This window comes from Manis javanica, chromosome 5 (assembly GCF_040802235.1).
Source record: "Manis javanica isolate MJ-LG chromosome 5, MJ_LKY, whole genome shotgun sequence".
NCBI classification, from domain to species: Eukaryota; Metazoa; Chordata; class Mammalia; order Pholidota; family Manidae; genus Manis; species Manis javanica.
This window is the reverse complement of record NC_133160.1, coordinates 169,352,515-169,369,757: the sequence shown is the minus strand read 5'-3', so window position 1 is coordinate 169,369,757 and position 17,243 is coordinate 169,352,515. Positions and strand designations below refer to the sequence as shown.

Genomic DNA, 17,243 nt, shown 5'->3' with positions numbered 1-17,243 from the left:
TCAACTCCCCCCCCTGTCCTTTTTGTGCTGCCGGCCCTTCCCCCCGCCGCCCCTCTAAGCTCCCCACGCACTGGCCATGTCTTCCCGTTTTGGAGCACCTGGGCACCCAAGGTGCCCCCGAAGTTCAGCTGCCCTGCGCCCCCCAGCTGCCCAGCTCCTTCCTCCCTCCCCCGCTGGCACACGCAGGCACCCAGGGTGCCCACCGCGAGGCCGGGCTCCGAGGGGCCGCGTCAGCGGGGCGCGGCTCCACCCGCAGGGCGCGCGGGGCCGGCGCGGGCCGCGGGGGCGGAGGCGCGGGCGGCGCGAGGGAGGGGCCTGTGGCGGCGGCGGCGGCGGCCCCAGCCCGCGCAGCCCGCCCCGGTCCCCGCTCGCTCGGCGCAGCGCCGCGCGCGTCCCCTCCCGCCGCCGCCGCCGCCGCCGCAGCCAGGCGCTCCGGCTCCAGGCCGCCGCCGCCGGGCGCACGGACGCAGCGCGCACCGCCGGCCGGGATGCGCGCCCGGGCCCCGGCCCGCCCCCACCCGCGGCCGCTGCCCGCCCGCCGCGCGCTCGCCTGACCGCGGCGCCCGCCCCGGCCGCCCCCGCCCGTCCCCGGCCGCCCCGGGCCTCCGCGATGCCCGCCCCCCGGGGCCCCGGCGGCCCGCGCTCCTGCTAGGCTGCGGCGGCATGGCCCGCGCGCCCGGCGCGACCTCTGCGGATTGCATCGGTGTGCGGCGGCGGGGCATGCCCAGGGCACCGGGCACGGCCTTCAATGGGCGAGGACACGGACACGCGGAAAATTAACCACAGCTTCCTGCGGGACCACAGCTATGTGACTGAAGGTAACGTACGTGTTGTCTGAGGCCCCCTCCGGCCGGCCGCGGCGTGGGGATGCCGTCGCACCGAGTGCCCTCCGAAGGTTTGGACCGCGCGCTGTGTGTCGTGTCCCCCCGCCCCTCCCCACCCTACCGCACCCCACCGCGCCCCGGGCCCGGGAGGGAGGGAGCCAGAGGGCGCCGGCCTCCGCTGCCCAGCCACCCGGGAGGACAGCGCCCTCCTCCGTGCCGCCCTCCGGCCGGCAGCTTGCCGCCCCCAGGCCTGGCGGCATCCTGAATCCGCCTTGGCCATCGTTTTCAGAAAAGCCGTCCCTGGGACTAATCTGGTCAAGAAATGCCGGGAAAATTTCATGGCCTAGAACCCTGGGTTTGCCATTTCAGCCCGGCCCAAAGCCCGAGGAATTTTCTAGGCTGCTCAATCCCCAGAGATGAAGAGGGACCCAGAAAAAAAATCCTTTCCCCTGGGAGGCACGTGGTTCTCGGCCGGGTTCAGTGCCTCCAGAGGCAGGGTCCTTAGTGGGTGGGAGAAAGCGGCTGATCTGGGGTCGGTCCTTCATTCCTGGTGAGTTATACCGAGACGGGAGCAGCTGGCCCCAAACTGTCAGGATTTCCCCCTGAAAGTGGGCCATGCCACCTCAGATGAGCCCTGCAGTTGAAATCCCCTAGACTGGCCCTACAGGCCCAGGTCCACCCCCGCCCCAGGGCTGGTGGGACCCAGAGGGTCAACACCCTCTCTTATAGGCCAGTAACTTCCAGGGTTTCTCTGCGTCCACCTTGCCCAGGGACCTGTGGGGACAGCTGCCGGAGCTGCAGGCCAGGCGGGAGAGTAAAGCCTCCATTGAGGAGAGGGAGAGGTAGCCGCGGGGCGTCAGCATGCAGCCACCGGGGGACTTGTGTTTGGGGACCTTCCTGGGTTTAGGGACTGTCTGCATCTTCCCTAGGGTCTGCTGGACTGGCTGCAGAAGTGTTTGTGAGCTGTAGCCAGAGGTCCCCTGGTGGGTGTCCCAGCGGGAGGGGCCCTGGGCCTTGCATGGCGTGGGGCTCGTGCGCGTGGGTGCCTGCGTCTGGGAACCTGTGTAGGCTGGAGGCGGTGACGGTGACCCGCCTCTCCGGTGGTGTCCGCTGTGAAGATGCCCCGCTCTGCCGGAAATGAGGCCGAGCTGGTAGCCGGGGCGCTGCAGCGGCCGGTGTGCTGGCTAGCGCGGGGCGGGCTCCCTGGCTCCTGACTTGGGAGAGGAGCGGCTGGTCTTATAAACCGGGCAGAGGGATGCTGAGTGGTGGCGCTCCCGACTCCCGGCGGAGAATGGCTGAGTCATGCTTTGCTGATGGGTGTGTGTCCGGGAGGGAAGGAACCGGGCTGCCTGCGCCGGGTGAGGGCTCTGCTCCAAGCCAGGGCTTCGGGGCCCAGGGAGCTGTAAGGAGCCCTTCGTGGCCTGCCTTGGAGAGGTTGAGGAAGGATCAGCGCGTGTCCCCGGCGGCTCCTTCTGCTGGCAGCCTGCTGAGTGGCAGAGGGTGGAAGAGGCCTCCAGTTGCTGGCAGGTGCCCCAGGGGCCTGGCTCTGGCTGAGAGGGGAACCTCGGCAGGGCATTCTGGCCTGGCATTCTGCAGGAAGCCCACGTTTTCTCATCTCCACACTGAGGACGATGGTTTGGGAGCAGGGCTTTGAGATTAAAAGCGCAAAGCAGGATGCCTGACCCACAGCAGACATGTGCAAACGTCAGTTCCTCCTTCATCCTGTCTCCCTACCCCCACCACCTTTCTTTAAGAAACTTAGTCCTCTTGGCAGGGGAGAGCAAGGGGAAAGCGCATCATAGAAGAAGTAATGTTATAAGTTCTGCATTCAGCACACAGTTACTGAGCACCTACTATGTGCCAGTCCCTGTTTTCACCCTGGGGCCTGGACACGGATCCTGCCCTAGGGCGGCCTATGTTCTAGGCGGGAACCCTGTGATGTTGAGGAGGATCTCTTCTCACCGAGTCTCAGCTTCTCCATCTAAAAAATGGTAGTGAATAAGACTCCTGCCTACAGGTTCTGGGGGTTTCTGTGAGGGTCAGGTGAAATGGCAGGTGACAGGGCCACCAGGGGGTTATACATTGTTACCTGGCAGCTGAAGTATGTTGAGCACCTACTATGTGCCTGGGCCTCACACATGATCTCACATACCCCATGACCCCATTTTATAATGAAGAAACCATGGCTTGGCCTCTGTCCACACCCCAGCCTAAGTGCCGGCTGTGTGTAGGGCATAGGGCTGAAGTGCTGGGGCTGCAGAGGAACACGATCAGAAGTCTCCCCCTTCATGGATGGCAGGGCCTAGTAGAGGAAGCAATTAAAATAATTACTAAAGTTAAATGAGATTTCTGGCCTCCTTATATGAAAACAGACCTTCACACAGTTGCATCTTGCTTGCACTTTGTGCTCAGGGCACAAGGTAAGTCACATGTCTGGATGTCAGGCAGACCTGTATTCAAATGTGACTCTTCACATGCTGTGCAACCTTGGACAAAGTACTAAGCCTTTCTGAGCTTCACTTTCTCCCTTTGTAAACGGAGAAATAATAATGGCTTATTTACAGGGTTGTTGGCATGACCAGTGATTATGCTAATAGAAAAAGCACCCAGCAAAGCTTTGTTTGGTCTGTTGGAAGCATTTAATAAGTGATTCTGTTATGATTTAAAAATCTTATTCCTGGAAGAGTTTCATGAGCAAAGAGTGGATGCTAAAAGTTTGCAAAGGACCCAGGTGTACAAATTCCTGTTGTACCTGGTCATTAGATCCACAAACACTCACTGCACTCCAGTGGCTCTAGTTTATTTCCTGTCCCCTAAGCAGGCCCTTTTCCTTTTTGGCTCAGGGCATTTGTACTGGCTGTGTCCTCTACTGAGAAAACCCATGCTGTTCTCGTGGTTGTTCTCATGGTTGACTTCTTCTCATCTTTTAGCCTCAAGTTAAATGTCATCTTTGTTGGTGGGAGTACTGGCTGCTCCAGTTCCTGAGTCTCTTGTAAAATACCTTGGGAAGGAAGAGTTTAGTCTTGTTAGTTATTCACATCTTGGTCTGAATTAGTCGGAACAGCTTTTATTCCCCCCTTACCTCTTGGCTCAGCTCAGCTGATTGAGGATTGGTGTGATCATTAGGTGTGGGTGCAGGTCATCTGGAGTACAGATAACTTTGCAAGGATGGGTGGGTATTGGGGAGAGCAGTGACGCTGAAGCTCTTGGGACAGTGGAAGGGCCCAGGCCCTGGAGAAAGGGGCCTCAGTGGTTGGAGAATGCCAGCAAGCCTCTATCTGTTCAGACTTTTCGCAAGAGCCATATGTGGCCCCAGGAAGGACTCTTTCTGGCTGCAGTCTCTTGGTGCAGCCCAGGACTGAGCTTTCAGGGAAGTTAAATGGGCGTTTCTAGGCTAGACTGCATCCACAAGGTCCATTCATGCTCCTTCACGTTGCAGAGGTCACCAAGCACATCCTGCTGTGGATCTGGTCCTGGGCAGGCTGTGAGGACAAACCCCGGAGCTCCCTGCCCTGGGGAGGGGGCCAGTGCTGGCGAGGGAGATTATAGCAGGGACTGGGTCTCCTTGGGAAGCACGGTTGCTCCAGACTTTGGGGGGCATGCTTTTCTGGCAGGACCATAGGCCCAGTGCTCCCTCCCTCCAGGGTCTCAGCCATTAAACTGTCATGTGCACGTGCCTTTTTACCCACGGAAAGACATACACCTCTGTTTTCCTACCCCTATAGCCTTACCATCCTGTGTGTTCTGTGTGATTTCAGAAATGTTTATTCCCACAGAGGTGTCCTGAGTCTATAATGGAGGGCTGGGGGCTCTGAGGAGTGAAGTGACTTGCTCAGAAATTGTTAAGATCAGGAGAGGTCCTAGGCCTGCCTGTATCCAGCATTTGGGCAGCTTCCACTGTATGGAGTTGTCTTCAGGGTTTGAACTGGACATGTGATGGATACTGTCAATTTCTGTCCAGGCCTAAGCCACACTGGAGAGGGGAGCTGTTTGTGGGAAAAGCATCATTCAGCCAAATTTGCACCCTGTGGTGGGCATTATGGCCACTCTCCCCAACACCCAGGCCCCTCACCCCACTGAGAACATGTGGTTCCCAGCAAGAGACCCGTGGCTTCAGGCTGGGTCAGCTTGGCTTAAGGGGAAGCTCGGCCCTCTTGCAGGGACCTGCCCCAGAATGGAGGTGGGGGTCAGGTCCGGAGGCTGAGCAGGAGGTAGAGCTGCAGGAAGCTGGTCCCTTATCCCTAATAGAACAGGGAAGCCCCCGTTGTTGCCAGCAGCCCCTTGGCACCATGAAGGGAGTAAGTCTTAAGTCGGCAGCACTGTTGATGGCAGAGCAGAGTGTGAGTGGGAACTGGGGCTGTTGGTGACATCTGCGACTTCCTGGATTAACCAGGCCTGCTTCCCACCCACCTCTGGGCTGCCCGTTCCCAGAGCTGGCACACTTGCTCTTTGTTTTGCTCTTTAAGCCAAGTCTCTGTGACCTGGGGCCAGCAGTGCCCCCTTTACCGGTTATCCGGAATCCCAAGACGCTGCCCTGTCACCCAGGGCTGAGATTCAAGGTGCATAAAACCAAGAGGGAGCTACCTATGTCTTCTGGGGCCTGGGGCGCCGTCTGCACCTGATGAAGGTCCACAGGTGATGATGTCTGTTCTTTAGGGGTCAGAGTCAGCCTGCCTCTTGGAGCTCCCATCGCCCTGGCTGGCCTGGCTCTATCCCTGCTCTGCAGGAAACTGAGGCTGAGGTGGGGAGATGGCTGGGGCAAAGCCACCCTAGGGGGAGGGTAGGGGGTGCCAGCCTTTGATTTTTTGAAAGTTAAGACGTAGACTGCTTACATCTTTGTCTCTTTTGCTTTCATTTAGGAATGTCATTTCCACCAACTTTCCTGGGGCCTCACACACCCACATTGTCTCTGCCTCAGGGGTGGGGGCTGGGAAGGGGGCTGTGATAGCACTCCATTGGGTGTTTTCCCTTAAAGCACAGCCTCAGCTTCCCTGCACTGCTTCCTGCCCTGGGTTGTCAAAAGGCTCTTAGGAGTGCAAGCCACATGGACTGCCAATGTCTGCCCACGTGAAAGGGCTATTTTGTTACCAGTTTCCCCAAACAGTCCGTGGTCCAGCCCCCACCCCCCACTGTAAGCAATGCGCTTGCTTATTTTTAATCAATCCGAACATAAAGGTTGCTGCAGTTGGTGGACAGGGTGTTTCTCATTTTCTTTCTGCAAGAGGGAAATAAAATTCTAATAAAAGTTTACACATCATCTCCTGGCTGTTTTAACTTGCTGCAGCTTTTGTTTTTTATCCCTCAAGCCAGCAGAGCTAAGGGCTGTTCTTGTGAGAGGCCTTTTAGGTCTGGAGACCTGGAAGCTGGGCTGTGTGAGATCCTGGGCTTGGTGCCGTCGGTGGCAGAGGAACAGCGCAGATGCGGACCAAGGGACAGCCTCCGGGCGCCCACGCAAGATAGATGTCGTTAGCGGGACTGGATCTCTGCTTTTATAAAAGGTTTAATCTCTCTGTATAAGCCACATTGAAGGCTGCTTTTGTAATTAAGCACAAGAGTAAGAAGTTCCTGGTGCTTCGCCACAGGGCTAGCTTCAGGGGTGCGCCATCTGTGCAGTCCCACCCGGAGCCCCACACTCAGAAGGACCCCGTGTTTGGTTGGATGTCCTGCTGTCACCGTCTTGAAATTTTTAATAATTTTACCTTTGATTCCATGTGTCGTGAGTGATGTCTGATGGGACAGGGGTGTGTGCCTGTGAGCAGGGGCGACACACCCAACAGGCATTTCCACTCTTCTTTGCACGGCTTCCATGACACCCTGACCTGGTGTTCACTTTGCATGTCGCTGAGCTCTTGCGTGTTGTAGGGCCACCACAACTCTTAGTTTGTGCCCCAGAGTGGCGTGCCCATGACTGCGGAAGTGGGGGCGCCGGCAGCCTGGAGAGACTGTGCTCTCCGTTTGAGCCAGGACTTGTGAGTGCAGAAAGGACACAGTGACATTCTAAGAAGCACGAAGGACCAAGGATGTCCAAGGTGTCTGTCCTGTCCCTCCTGATGCATGTTACCTGCCTGTGTTAGCAAATTCCTGCTGCTGAAATGGTGACACAGAAGGAAGAGGAAAGAGAAAACCGTAGCTCCTTCTTCCTTCAGCCCCTATTCACCATCGGTCTGAGGGCAGAGATGTGCACGTAGAACGTGCAAGCGCCAAAATGAGTTTTCCTGCGGGGTTTCCACTGAGCTGGTAAGAACAGCATACATAGGCATGTGGAGCTACCAGATCTGAGCTATTTTGGTGATTCTGCATTCCAGGTAAACGCTCTTACATTTGCATTTAAAACTGGAATTGCATAATAGAATGATGGGTGGCAAAATTCATGTTAATGATTTACACTTTTAGTCTTTTCTTGATTCCAATCGGCATTAAATAGCAAATAAATAACACTATAAGTCCTGGGGAGAAATGCAAAAGCTTTATGTCTCAGCACTTAACGGCACCTCCTCCCTTTTGAACACGGTGTTTTGCATTTTGCATTTTGCACGGGGCCCCCACAAAATGTATAACTGGCCCTCCTTTGCTGTAGGGGGAAGGCTAGACTTCCTGGGAGGGTGGAGTCCTTGGCCTGTCTTCCACCCCCTTGGCTTTTGTGATTGGTAGAAATGGTGAGAGCAGGTCACCCATTGGGCAGCTTTTCCCATTGGGCAGAGTTAGGGTATTAAAGTCCCTGCTCCTTCCTCACCCAGTGGCCCCCCATCCCATGGGCTGCCCCATGAAGAACAGCTCCCTCATTTCAGAGCCCTCTCTCCGCACAGGCCCATTGGGAGGGGCAGGGAGGTAGGGGTCCCAAGCTCATCCCATCCCAAAGTTTGCCATTAATAAAGCAGATTTTTAAAAATTTCCCTCTCGTGCTCCGCCTTCCCCGTGTACTCTGAAGTCCCAGCAGTGACGAGGACCCCCTCACTGGTCATTCCACTGCTGCCCCCAAATGCCATCAGTTTAAGGGCTGCATGCTATACTGGTGTAGATGTGTCATAGTTCAATCGATCACCCCCAATTGTTGGCTAATTTTTTTCTTTGCTTTTATAACTAACGCTGAGTGAATGAACACAATTTGTGTATGAAGATACCCTACTCCCATCTCTCCCCTTAACTTTGGAACCATTTTCTTCAAAGACAGTCCTGTACATGCAATTTTATGTAAAAATTATGAACGTGTTTCATGTTTTTGATGCATATTGCTGAATTATTCTCCAGGAAGTTTCTCTAGTTTACCGCATGCTGATCAGTATTAGGTATTCTAATTTGTTTGACCTCTGCAGATATCATAGATGAAAAATATTTGTTTTAATTCATGTCTGAATACCAATGAGGTTGAACATTGTTTTCCCTTTTGTTCAACAGACATGTAATGATCCCGCCTATATGTCAGAGGGATGTTAGATGCTGGACATGCAACACTGAAGAGCAGGGTCACTTGCTCATTCATTCACTTTTTCATTCATTCATTGGATGGATGTTTCTGGAGTGCCCTCTCTGCGCTAAGCACAGAAAAAGCCCGTGTTGCTGGGGCAGGGAGAGGCAGGCTGAGGGTGAGAGCCCCAAGGCTCACCAACATCTAAGGGCCAGAGGGTGAGAAATCTGACACGGCGGGGGTGGTCCCCAGGTAGGGAGAAAATAGGAGGGCCGTTTTCCCAGTAGGGAGGGAGGGTGGGAAGGCAGGAAGGATGGGTGACCAGTATTAAATGCTGCCAAGTGGCAGGTAGGACCTCACTGGACAGTGTCACTTGGGCTGCCATTCGGGTGCCCATGCCCACCTGGTGCCGGGGCCCTTGGGCTCTGCTTTGGTGCTGCTGCTTCCCCCGAGCCTCTGTCATCTGCACTCCTCCTGGTCTCCCCAACCCACTGCTCCCCATTGGCACGCAGAATCGCAGAATCCTTGGCTCTGTGTTCTCCGCTCTCTGGGACGGCTCCTCACCCACCCCCACTCCTGCTGGGGCTTAATGCTTCTGGGACAAACGTTCCAAGTCCCAGAAGGCACATTTTGAGAGCGTTGGGCTCCTGGTTTCATTTTGTGGACACAGCCCAGCTGGCATCCTTCTTGAAGCATGGGCCTGCCTCTCCCAGGGTCTTGGATGCCAGTGGGAGGATAGGACCTGGAGTCGCTGGAGGACTCTGCCAGCTCCACAGCACTCCGGGTAGTCCTTCTAGTTAAGCTGGGCCCTACAAGAGAGACACCCTGCCAGTCAGCCTGCCTGCAAAGTGGCTCATGTGGACTTCAGTACTAATGATTACAGAACAAACATAATAACCATTGTCATGACTAGCCATTTACTGAGTACTTGCTATGTGCCAGAAGTGATGCTAAGTGCATCATTTTATTGTACCCTAATAAAACCCAATGTGTGTGTTTTGTGTCTTTTAAAAATCCCCATTTTACAGAGGAAAAAACTGAGGCTTGGGTACTTACCTAGAGTCACATGCTTAAGGAGCAGGGCTGGGGATTGAACACAGGCCATCTCCCTGCAGTACCCACACTCCTGACCTCCAGGTTGCATGGTAGGACCAATAGGGCAGAGTCAGTTCAGTTCTGGTCAGGCACTTAACTTAGATGGGTCTTGGGATTTGAACCCAGGCCTACCTGGCATGGTGCTCATGCTGGGTGTGCAGCAGTACATCTGTTAGAGCCACATGTGCACTTAAAAGCAATTGAGGTGGGTCTGTAGGAGAAGGGATGTCCTCTACTGCATAGGTAGGTAGCGGGCGGGGCATAGCTCCACAGAGGGCAGGTGCTTTGGCACTGGAGGGAGGGGCATCCCTGGGTCTGGGAGTGATGGCATGTGGGGACGTGGCATTCCAGTGCATGTCAGGCACATGGGTAAAGTGACCTGCCCATTCTCTGACAGTGCCTGGGCTCCTCTGTCTGAGCCCAGGAGGCAACTCCCAGCCCGCCTGGGGAACAGGGCCCACCCGGGAGTCTCTGTGCCGCTCAGGATGGGCACTGCCTCCTTGCACAGTGGGAGCCATTGTCCTCCAGGCCCGGGCTGAATGGCCCATTGAGGCAGAACAAAGGCCGCTCAGAGGTCCCAGCTGCCCCAAGCAGGGTGGCATCTCTAACTGCAGGCCCAGAGCCTCCTCTGGGCCAGCCTGGCCTCCTGCATTCCCCCGCCCCGTGGAGCGTGCAGCCCTGACTCCCGGAGACGCCACTGCGGGAGGCCAGGACCTGGGACCCCAGGCCCGTGCTCGGTCCTGGCCCAGCTGTGAGCCTCTGGCAGGTTCTTCCGCCTTGGAGCTGGTTACCCATCTACAAAGCAGAGGGAGAATGACCAGCCACCTGGGCTTCTCGTGAGGATTATGTGAAATTATGCACCTACTATACTCATTTCACTGGAAGGGAGCTACTTGTGTTACCATTGTCAGGTTTTGGATTTTTTTTTTTTTACAATTTCAAAAAAAAGTTCTGCTGTAAACTTTCAGATGTGCACACAAGTAGAGAAAATAGCATGTGGCGTTGCCCTCTCTCCAGTCCCCCACTGCAGCTGCCCCCAGGACCTTGCCGTCCTCCCTCAGTTACTTCTCCCTGTTTTTGGCCAAAGAATTTTAAAGCAGATTCAGGACTGTGGTCATTTCAGCCCACGGACAGCAGACATCTCTGAAAGGTCAGGGTATTTCTTGCATAACCCGGTACTGCCACCCCACCCAACGGGAGCACTGAGTCCCTAACTCCTTCCCTAATTCCAGCTCATTGCAGCGATGATCTCAGTTGTCTCAAACCCGTCTTTTGATAGCTGCTTGGTTGGAAGCAGGGTCCCAAGCCCTGTGCCTGCAGTAGGTCATTCTGTCTTTTCAGACGGATGCCAGGCCTCCACCCCATTTCCAGGCCACCCACAGCTGAGGACGTTTGTTACTCTTTCGTAAGGATTATGGCTTCACCCTCCCTGTCCCTAGTCCGGGTCTGGATGCCGGTTGCTAATGGCTCTGGAAGGCTGACGGGTGGTCACTTGGGTCCTGGGAATCAGCCCCGGGGGGTGCCCCCCTTTCCCTCCAGGGTCTCTGCTCACCCCTCATCAGCTGAGAGATCCTGGGCAATTTGTTCAGCTGGTGGACTCATAAGCAAAACGCATGGTTTCTGTTTTAAGTGATTAAGTGTTGAAGTGATTTGTTACACAGCAATAGGTACCCAGCATAGTCACGGATTCCTGGAATTGAATTCCTAGTTCTCCAGCTCTTTCTGAGGTCCCTTGTGCCGCCACTATGCTCTCTCCTTGATTTTGTGACCCCTTCAAGCCTTCTGGTAACTTCCATCTTGCTTCTGTTAGCCTATGTCAATTTCTATTGCTTCTAACTAAAGGACCTCAATCTCCAGTCCCAGCCAGGAGGGGTGACTCAGCTCAGACCATAAGACAGGACGGGAGCTTAGGCCTTCCTGAAACAAAGGGCCCGGAGTCCTGCCCACACATCAGATGTGTTTGCCTCCTTGGCACACAGCTCAGCACCTGGTGCCCATAAGTGACACTTCTTCAGATCTGACCTCACAGCAGTCCAGATTCTCTCTTTTTTTTTTATTTCTTAAATTTTTTATTAAGATATCATTGATACACAATCTTATGAAGGTTTCACATGAAAAACACTGTGGTTACTACATTCACCCATATTATCAAGTCCTCCCCACACCCCATTGCAGTCACTGCCCATCAGCACACTAAGATGCTATAGAGTCACTACCTGTCTTCTCTGTGCTCTACTGCCTTCCCCGTGCCCCCCCTTTACATTATGTGTGTTAATAGTAATGCCCCTCTTTCCCCTTATCCCTCCCTTCCCACCCACCCTCCCCAGTCCCTTTCCCTTTGGTGACTGTTAGTCCATTCTTGGGTTCTGTGATTCTGCTGCTGTTTTGTTCCTTCAGTTTTTGCTTTGTTCTTATGCTCCACAGATGAGTGAAATCATTTGGTACTTGTCTTTCTCTGCCTGGCTTATTTCACTGAGCCTAATACCCTCTAGCTCCATCCATGTTGTTGCAAAAGTAGGATTTGTTTTCTTCTTAATGGCTACATAATATTCCATTGTGTATATGTACCACATCTTCTTTATCCATTCATCTACTGATGGACACTTAGGTTGCTTCCATTTCTTGGCTATTGTAAATAGTGCTGCGATAAACATAGGGGTGCATCTATCTTTTTCAAACTGGGCTTCTGCATTCTTAGGGTAAATTCTTAGGAGTGGAATTCCTGGATCAAATGGTATTTCTATTTTGAGTTTTTTGAGAAACCTCCATACTGTTTTCCACAATGGTTGAACTAATTTACATTCCCAACAGCTGTGCAGGAGGGTTCCCCTGTCTCCGCATCCTTGCCAGCATTTGTTGTTGTTTGTCTTTTGGATGGTGGCCATCCTAACTGGTGTGAGGTGATATCTCACTGTGGTTTTAATTTGCATTTCTCTGATGACTAGCGATGTGGAGCATCTTTTCATGTGTCTGTTGGCCATCTGAATTTCTTCTTTGGAGAAGTGTCTGTTCAGATCCTCTGCCCATTTTTTAATTAGATTATTTGCTTTTTGTTTGTTGAGGTGCATGAGTTCTTTATATAATTTGGATGTCAATTCCTTATCGGATATGTCATTTATGAATATATTCTCCTATACTGTAGGATGCCTTTTTGTTCTGCTGATGATGTCCTTTGCTGTACAGAAGCTTTTTAGTTTGATGCAGTCTCATTTGTTCATTTTTGCTTTTGTTTCCCTTGCCTGGGGAGATATGTTCATGAAGAAGTTGCTCATGTTTATTTCGAGAGAGTTTTGCCAATGTTTTCCTCCAAGAGTTTTATGGTTTCATGATTTACATTCAGGTCTTTGATCCATTTTGAGTTTACTTTTCTGTATGGAGTTAGACAGTAATCCAGTTTCATTCTCTTGCATGTAGCTGTCTAGTTGTGCCAACGCCAGTTGTTGAAGAGGCTGTCATTTCCCCATTGTATATCTATGGCTCCTTTATTGTATATTAATTGACCATATATGCTTGGGTTAATAGCTGGACTCTGTATTCTGTTCCACAGGTCTATGGGTCTGTTCTTATGCCAGTACCAAATTGTCTTGATTACTGTGACTTTGTAGTAGAGCTTGAAATTAGGAAGCGAGATCCCACCTGCTTTATTCTTCCTTCTCAGGATTGCTTTGGCTATTTGGGGTCTTTTGTGGTTCCATATGAATTTTAGAACTATTTGTTCCCGTTCATTGAAGAATGCTGTTGGCATTTTAATAGGGATTGCATTGAATCTGTAGATTGCTTTAGGCAGGATGGCCATTTTGACAATATTAATTCTTCCTACCCAAGAGCATGGGGTGAATTTCCATTTATTAGTGTCCTCTTTAATTTCTCTTAGGAGTGTCTTGTAGTTTTCAGGGTATAGGTCTTTCACTTCTGTGGTTAGGTTTATTTCTAGGTATTTTGTTCTTTTTGATGCAATTGTGAATGGAATTGTTTTCCTGATTTCTCTTTCTGCTAGTTCATCATTAGTGTATAGTAATGCAACAGATTTCTCTGTATTAATTTTGTATCCCACAACTTTGCTGAATTCATATATTTGTTTTAGTAGTTTTGGGGTGGATTCTTTAGGGTTCTTTATGTACAATATCATGTCATCTGCAAACAGGGACAGTTTGGCTTCTTCCTTGCCAATCTGGATGCCTTTTGTTTCTTTGTGTTGCCTGGTTGCCGTGGTTTGGACCTCCAGTACTGTGTTGAATAGAAGTGGGGAGAGTGGGCATCCTTGTCTTGTTCCCAATCTTAGGGGAAAAGCTTTCAGCTTCTCACTGTTAAGTATAGTGTGGGCTGTGGGTTTGTCATATATGGCCTTTATTATGTTGAGGTACTTGCCCTCTCTACCCATTTTGTTGAGAGTTTTTATCATGAATGGATGTTGAGTTTTGTCGAATGCTTTTTCAGCATCTGTAGAGATAGTCATGTGGTTTCTGTCCTTTTTGTTGATGTGGTGGATGATGTTGATGGATTTTCGAATGTTGTACCATCCTTGCATCCCTGGGATGAATCCCACTTGGTCATGGTGTAGGATCCTCTTGATGTATTTTTGAATTCGTTGTGCTAATATTTCGTTGAGTATTTTTGTATCTATGTTCATCAGGGATATTGGTCTGTAGTTTTCTTTTTTTGTGGTATCTTTGCCTGGTTTTGTTATTAGAGTGATGCTGGCTTCATAGAATGAGTTTGGCAGTATTCCATCCTCTTCTATTTTTTGGAAAACTTTAAGGAGAATGGGTATTATGTCTTCTCTAAATGTCTGATAGAATTCAGTGGTGAATCCATCTGGTCCGGGGCTGTTGTTATTGGGTAGTTTTTTGATTACTGATTCAATTTCATTGCTAGTGATTGGTCTGTTCAGATTTTCTGTTTCTTCCTTGGTCAGCCTTGGAAGGTTGTATTTTTCTAGAAAGTTGTCCATTTCTTCTACATTATCCAGTTTGTTAGCATGTAGATTTTCATAGTATTATCTAATAATTCTTTGTATTTTTGTGGTGTCCATCATGATTTTTCCTTTCTCGTTTCTGATTCTGTTTATGTGTGTAGATTCTCTTTTTTTCTTAATAAGTCTGGCTAGGGGTTTATCTATTTTGTTTATTTTCTCAAAGAACCGGCTCTTGGTTTCATTAATTTTTTCTATTGTTTTATTTTTCTCAATTTTATTAATTTCTTCTCTGATCTTTATTATGTCCCTCCTTCTGCTGACTTTGGTCCTCATTTGTTCTTCTTTTTTCCAGTTTCTATAATTGTGAATTTAGACTATTCATTTGGGATTGTTCTTTCTTCTTTAAATAGGCCTGGATTGCTATATACTTTCCTCTTAGAACTGCTTTCTCTGCATCCCACAGAAGTTGGGGCATTGTGCTGTTGTTTTCATTTGTCTCCATATATTGCTTGATTTCTGTTTTAATTTGGTCATTGATCCATTGATTATTTAGGAGCATGTTGTTAAGCATCCATGTGTTTGTGAGCCTTTTTGTTTTCTTTGTATAATTTATTTCTAGTTTTATATGTTTGTGATCTGAGAAGTTGGTTGGTAGAATTTCAGTCTTTTTGAATTTACTGAGGCTCTTTTTGTGGCCTAGTATGTGGTCTATTCTGGAAAATGTTCTGTGTGCACTTGAGAAGAATGTATCCTGCTGCTTTTGCATGTAGAGTTCTGTAGATGTCTGTTAGGTCCATCTGTTCTAGTGTGTTGTTCAGTGCCACTGTGTCCTTACGTATTTTTTGTCTCGTTGATGTTTCCTTTGGAGTGAGTAGTGTGTTGAAGTCTCCTAAAATGAATGCATTGCATTCTATTTCCCCTTTTAATTCTGTTAGTATTTGTTTCACATATGTAGGTGATCCTGTGTTCGGTGCATAGATATTTATAATAGTTATATCCTCTTGTCAGACTGACCCCTTTATCATTATGTAATATCCTTCTTTGTCTCATGTTACTTTCTTTGTTTTGAAGCCTATTTTGTGTGATACAGGTACTGCAACACCTGTTTTTTTCTCCCTATTATATGGATGAAATACCTTTTTCCATTCCTTCACTTTTAGTCTGTGTATGTGTTTGGGTTTGAAGTGAGTCTCCTGTAGGCAGCTTATATTTGGGTCTTGCTTTTTTATCCATTCTATTACTCTGTGTCTTTTGATTAACGCATTCAGTCCATTTACATTTAGGGTGATTATTGATAGATAGGTACTTACTGCCATTGCAGGCTTTGGATTCGTGGTTACCAAAGGTTCAAGGGCAGCTTCTTTACTATCTAACCATCTAACTTAACCCACTTACTATGCTATTATAAACACAGTCTGATGATTCTTTATTTATCTCCCTTCTTTTTCTTCCTCCTCCACTCTTTAAATGTTAGGTGTTTCATTCTGTACTCTTTGTGTTTCCCTTGACTGATTTCATGGATGGCTGATTTTATTTTGCCTTTGTTAGTATTTGATTGGTCCACTTTTTTTGCTGTTGTTTAATTTTCTCTGGTGACAGCTATTTAGCCTTAGGCATATTTTCCTCTAGTGCAGTCCCTTTACAATACATTGTAGAGATGGTTTATGGGAGGTAAATTCCCTCAACTTTTGCTTATCTGGGAATTGTTTAATCCCTCCTTCAAATTTAAATGATAATCTTGCTGGATACAGTATTCTTGATTTGAGGCCCTGCTGTTTCATTGCATTGAATATATCATGTTATTCCCTTCTGGCCTGTAAGGTTTTGCTGAGAAGTCTGATGATAGCCTGACGGGTTTTCCTTTGTATGTGATCTTATTTCTCTCTCTGGCTGCTTTTACTATTCTGTCCTTGTCTTTGATCTTTGCCATTTTAATTATTATATGTCTTGGTGTTGTCCTCCTTGGGTCCCTTGTTTTGGGAAATCTGTGGTCTTCCATGGTCTGAGAGACTATTTCCTTCCCCAACTTAGGGAAGTTTTCATCAATCATTTCTTCAAAGACACTTTGTGTCCTTTTTTTCCGCTCTTCTTCTTCTGATACCCCTATAATCCGAATATTGTTCCATTTGGATTGGTCCCACAGTTCTCTTAATATTCTTTCCTTCCTAGAGATCCTTTGATCTCTCTCTGCCTCAGCTTCTCTGCGTTCCTGTTCTCTGATTTCTATTCCATTAACAGTCTCTTCCACCTCATCCAGTCTACTCTTAAATCCTTCCATTGTTTGTTTCATTTCTGTTATCTCCCTCCTGAATTCATCCCTTGGCTGTTTAATATTTCTCTTTAGCTCCGTCACATGCTTATGACTTTTATTTTGAATTCCTTTTCAGGAAGATTGGTGATTTCAGTCTCACCAGGCCCTTTCTCTGGTGTTTGAGGGATTTTGAACTGAACAAGGTTCTTCTGCCTTTTCATGGCAATGGGAGTGGTTCCCGGTGAGTGGTGCATTTGTCAGCTGGAGAACAAAGTCCCTTCCTGCTTGCTGGTTGCCTTGCCTGTCTCTGCTGTCTGTGCCAGTCAACTGCACACGGAGCAGCCTCTGGGTTAATCCCCTGAGCTGCCATTGGTGGGGCAGCCGTCGGAATGGCCTAGGTCACTGGCGGGGGTCACAGGCAAGCAGCGCATGTTCTGTGAGAACAGAGCCCCTCTCCGCTGTCTGTGCCAGTCAACTACATGCAGGGAGCAGCCTCTGGGTTAATATCCTGAGCTTCCATGGGTGAGGCGGCCCTTGGAATGGCCTAGGGCACTGGCAGGGGTTGCAGGCAAGCGGTGTGTGTTCTGCTGTGAGAATAGAGGCCCTTGGTGCCTTCCGGACTCTGCGTCTGTCTCCACCATCTGCACCAGTCCACTGCGTGGAGGGAGCAGCCTCTGGGTTAATCCCCTAAGCTGCTGTGGGCAGCGTGGCTCTCAGGATGGCCTAAGGCACTGGCAGGGGTTGCAGGTGAGT

At 50.1% G+C, this 17,243-nt stretch overlaps 1 protein-coding gene across 2 annotated transcripts in view; it reads left to right on the top strand.

The window, feature by feature from the left end:
• The first annotated feature begins 588 nt into the window (after positions 1-588).
• Positions 589-17,243, top strand: part of PPP2R2C (protein phosphatase 2 regulatory subunit Bgamma) — a 135,500-nt gene continuing 118,845 nt past the window's right edge. Inside the window, exon 1 of one of the 2 annotated variants that reach the window (XM_017680504.3) lies at positions 589-818. In XM_017680504.3, the coding sequence (XP_017535993.1) occupies positions 749-818 (70 nt within the window). In that variant the 5' untranslated portion in view covers positions 589-748. Of the gene's footprint in view, positions 896-17,243 lie in introns of both variants that reach the window. The other variant, XM_017680505.3, reaches the window with a different exon arrangement.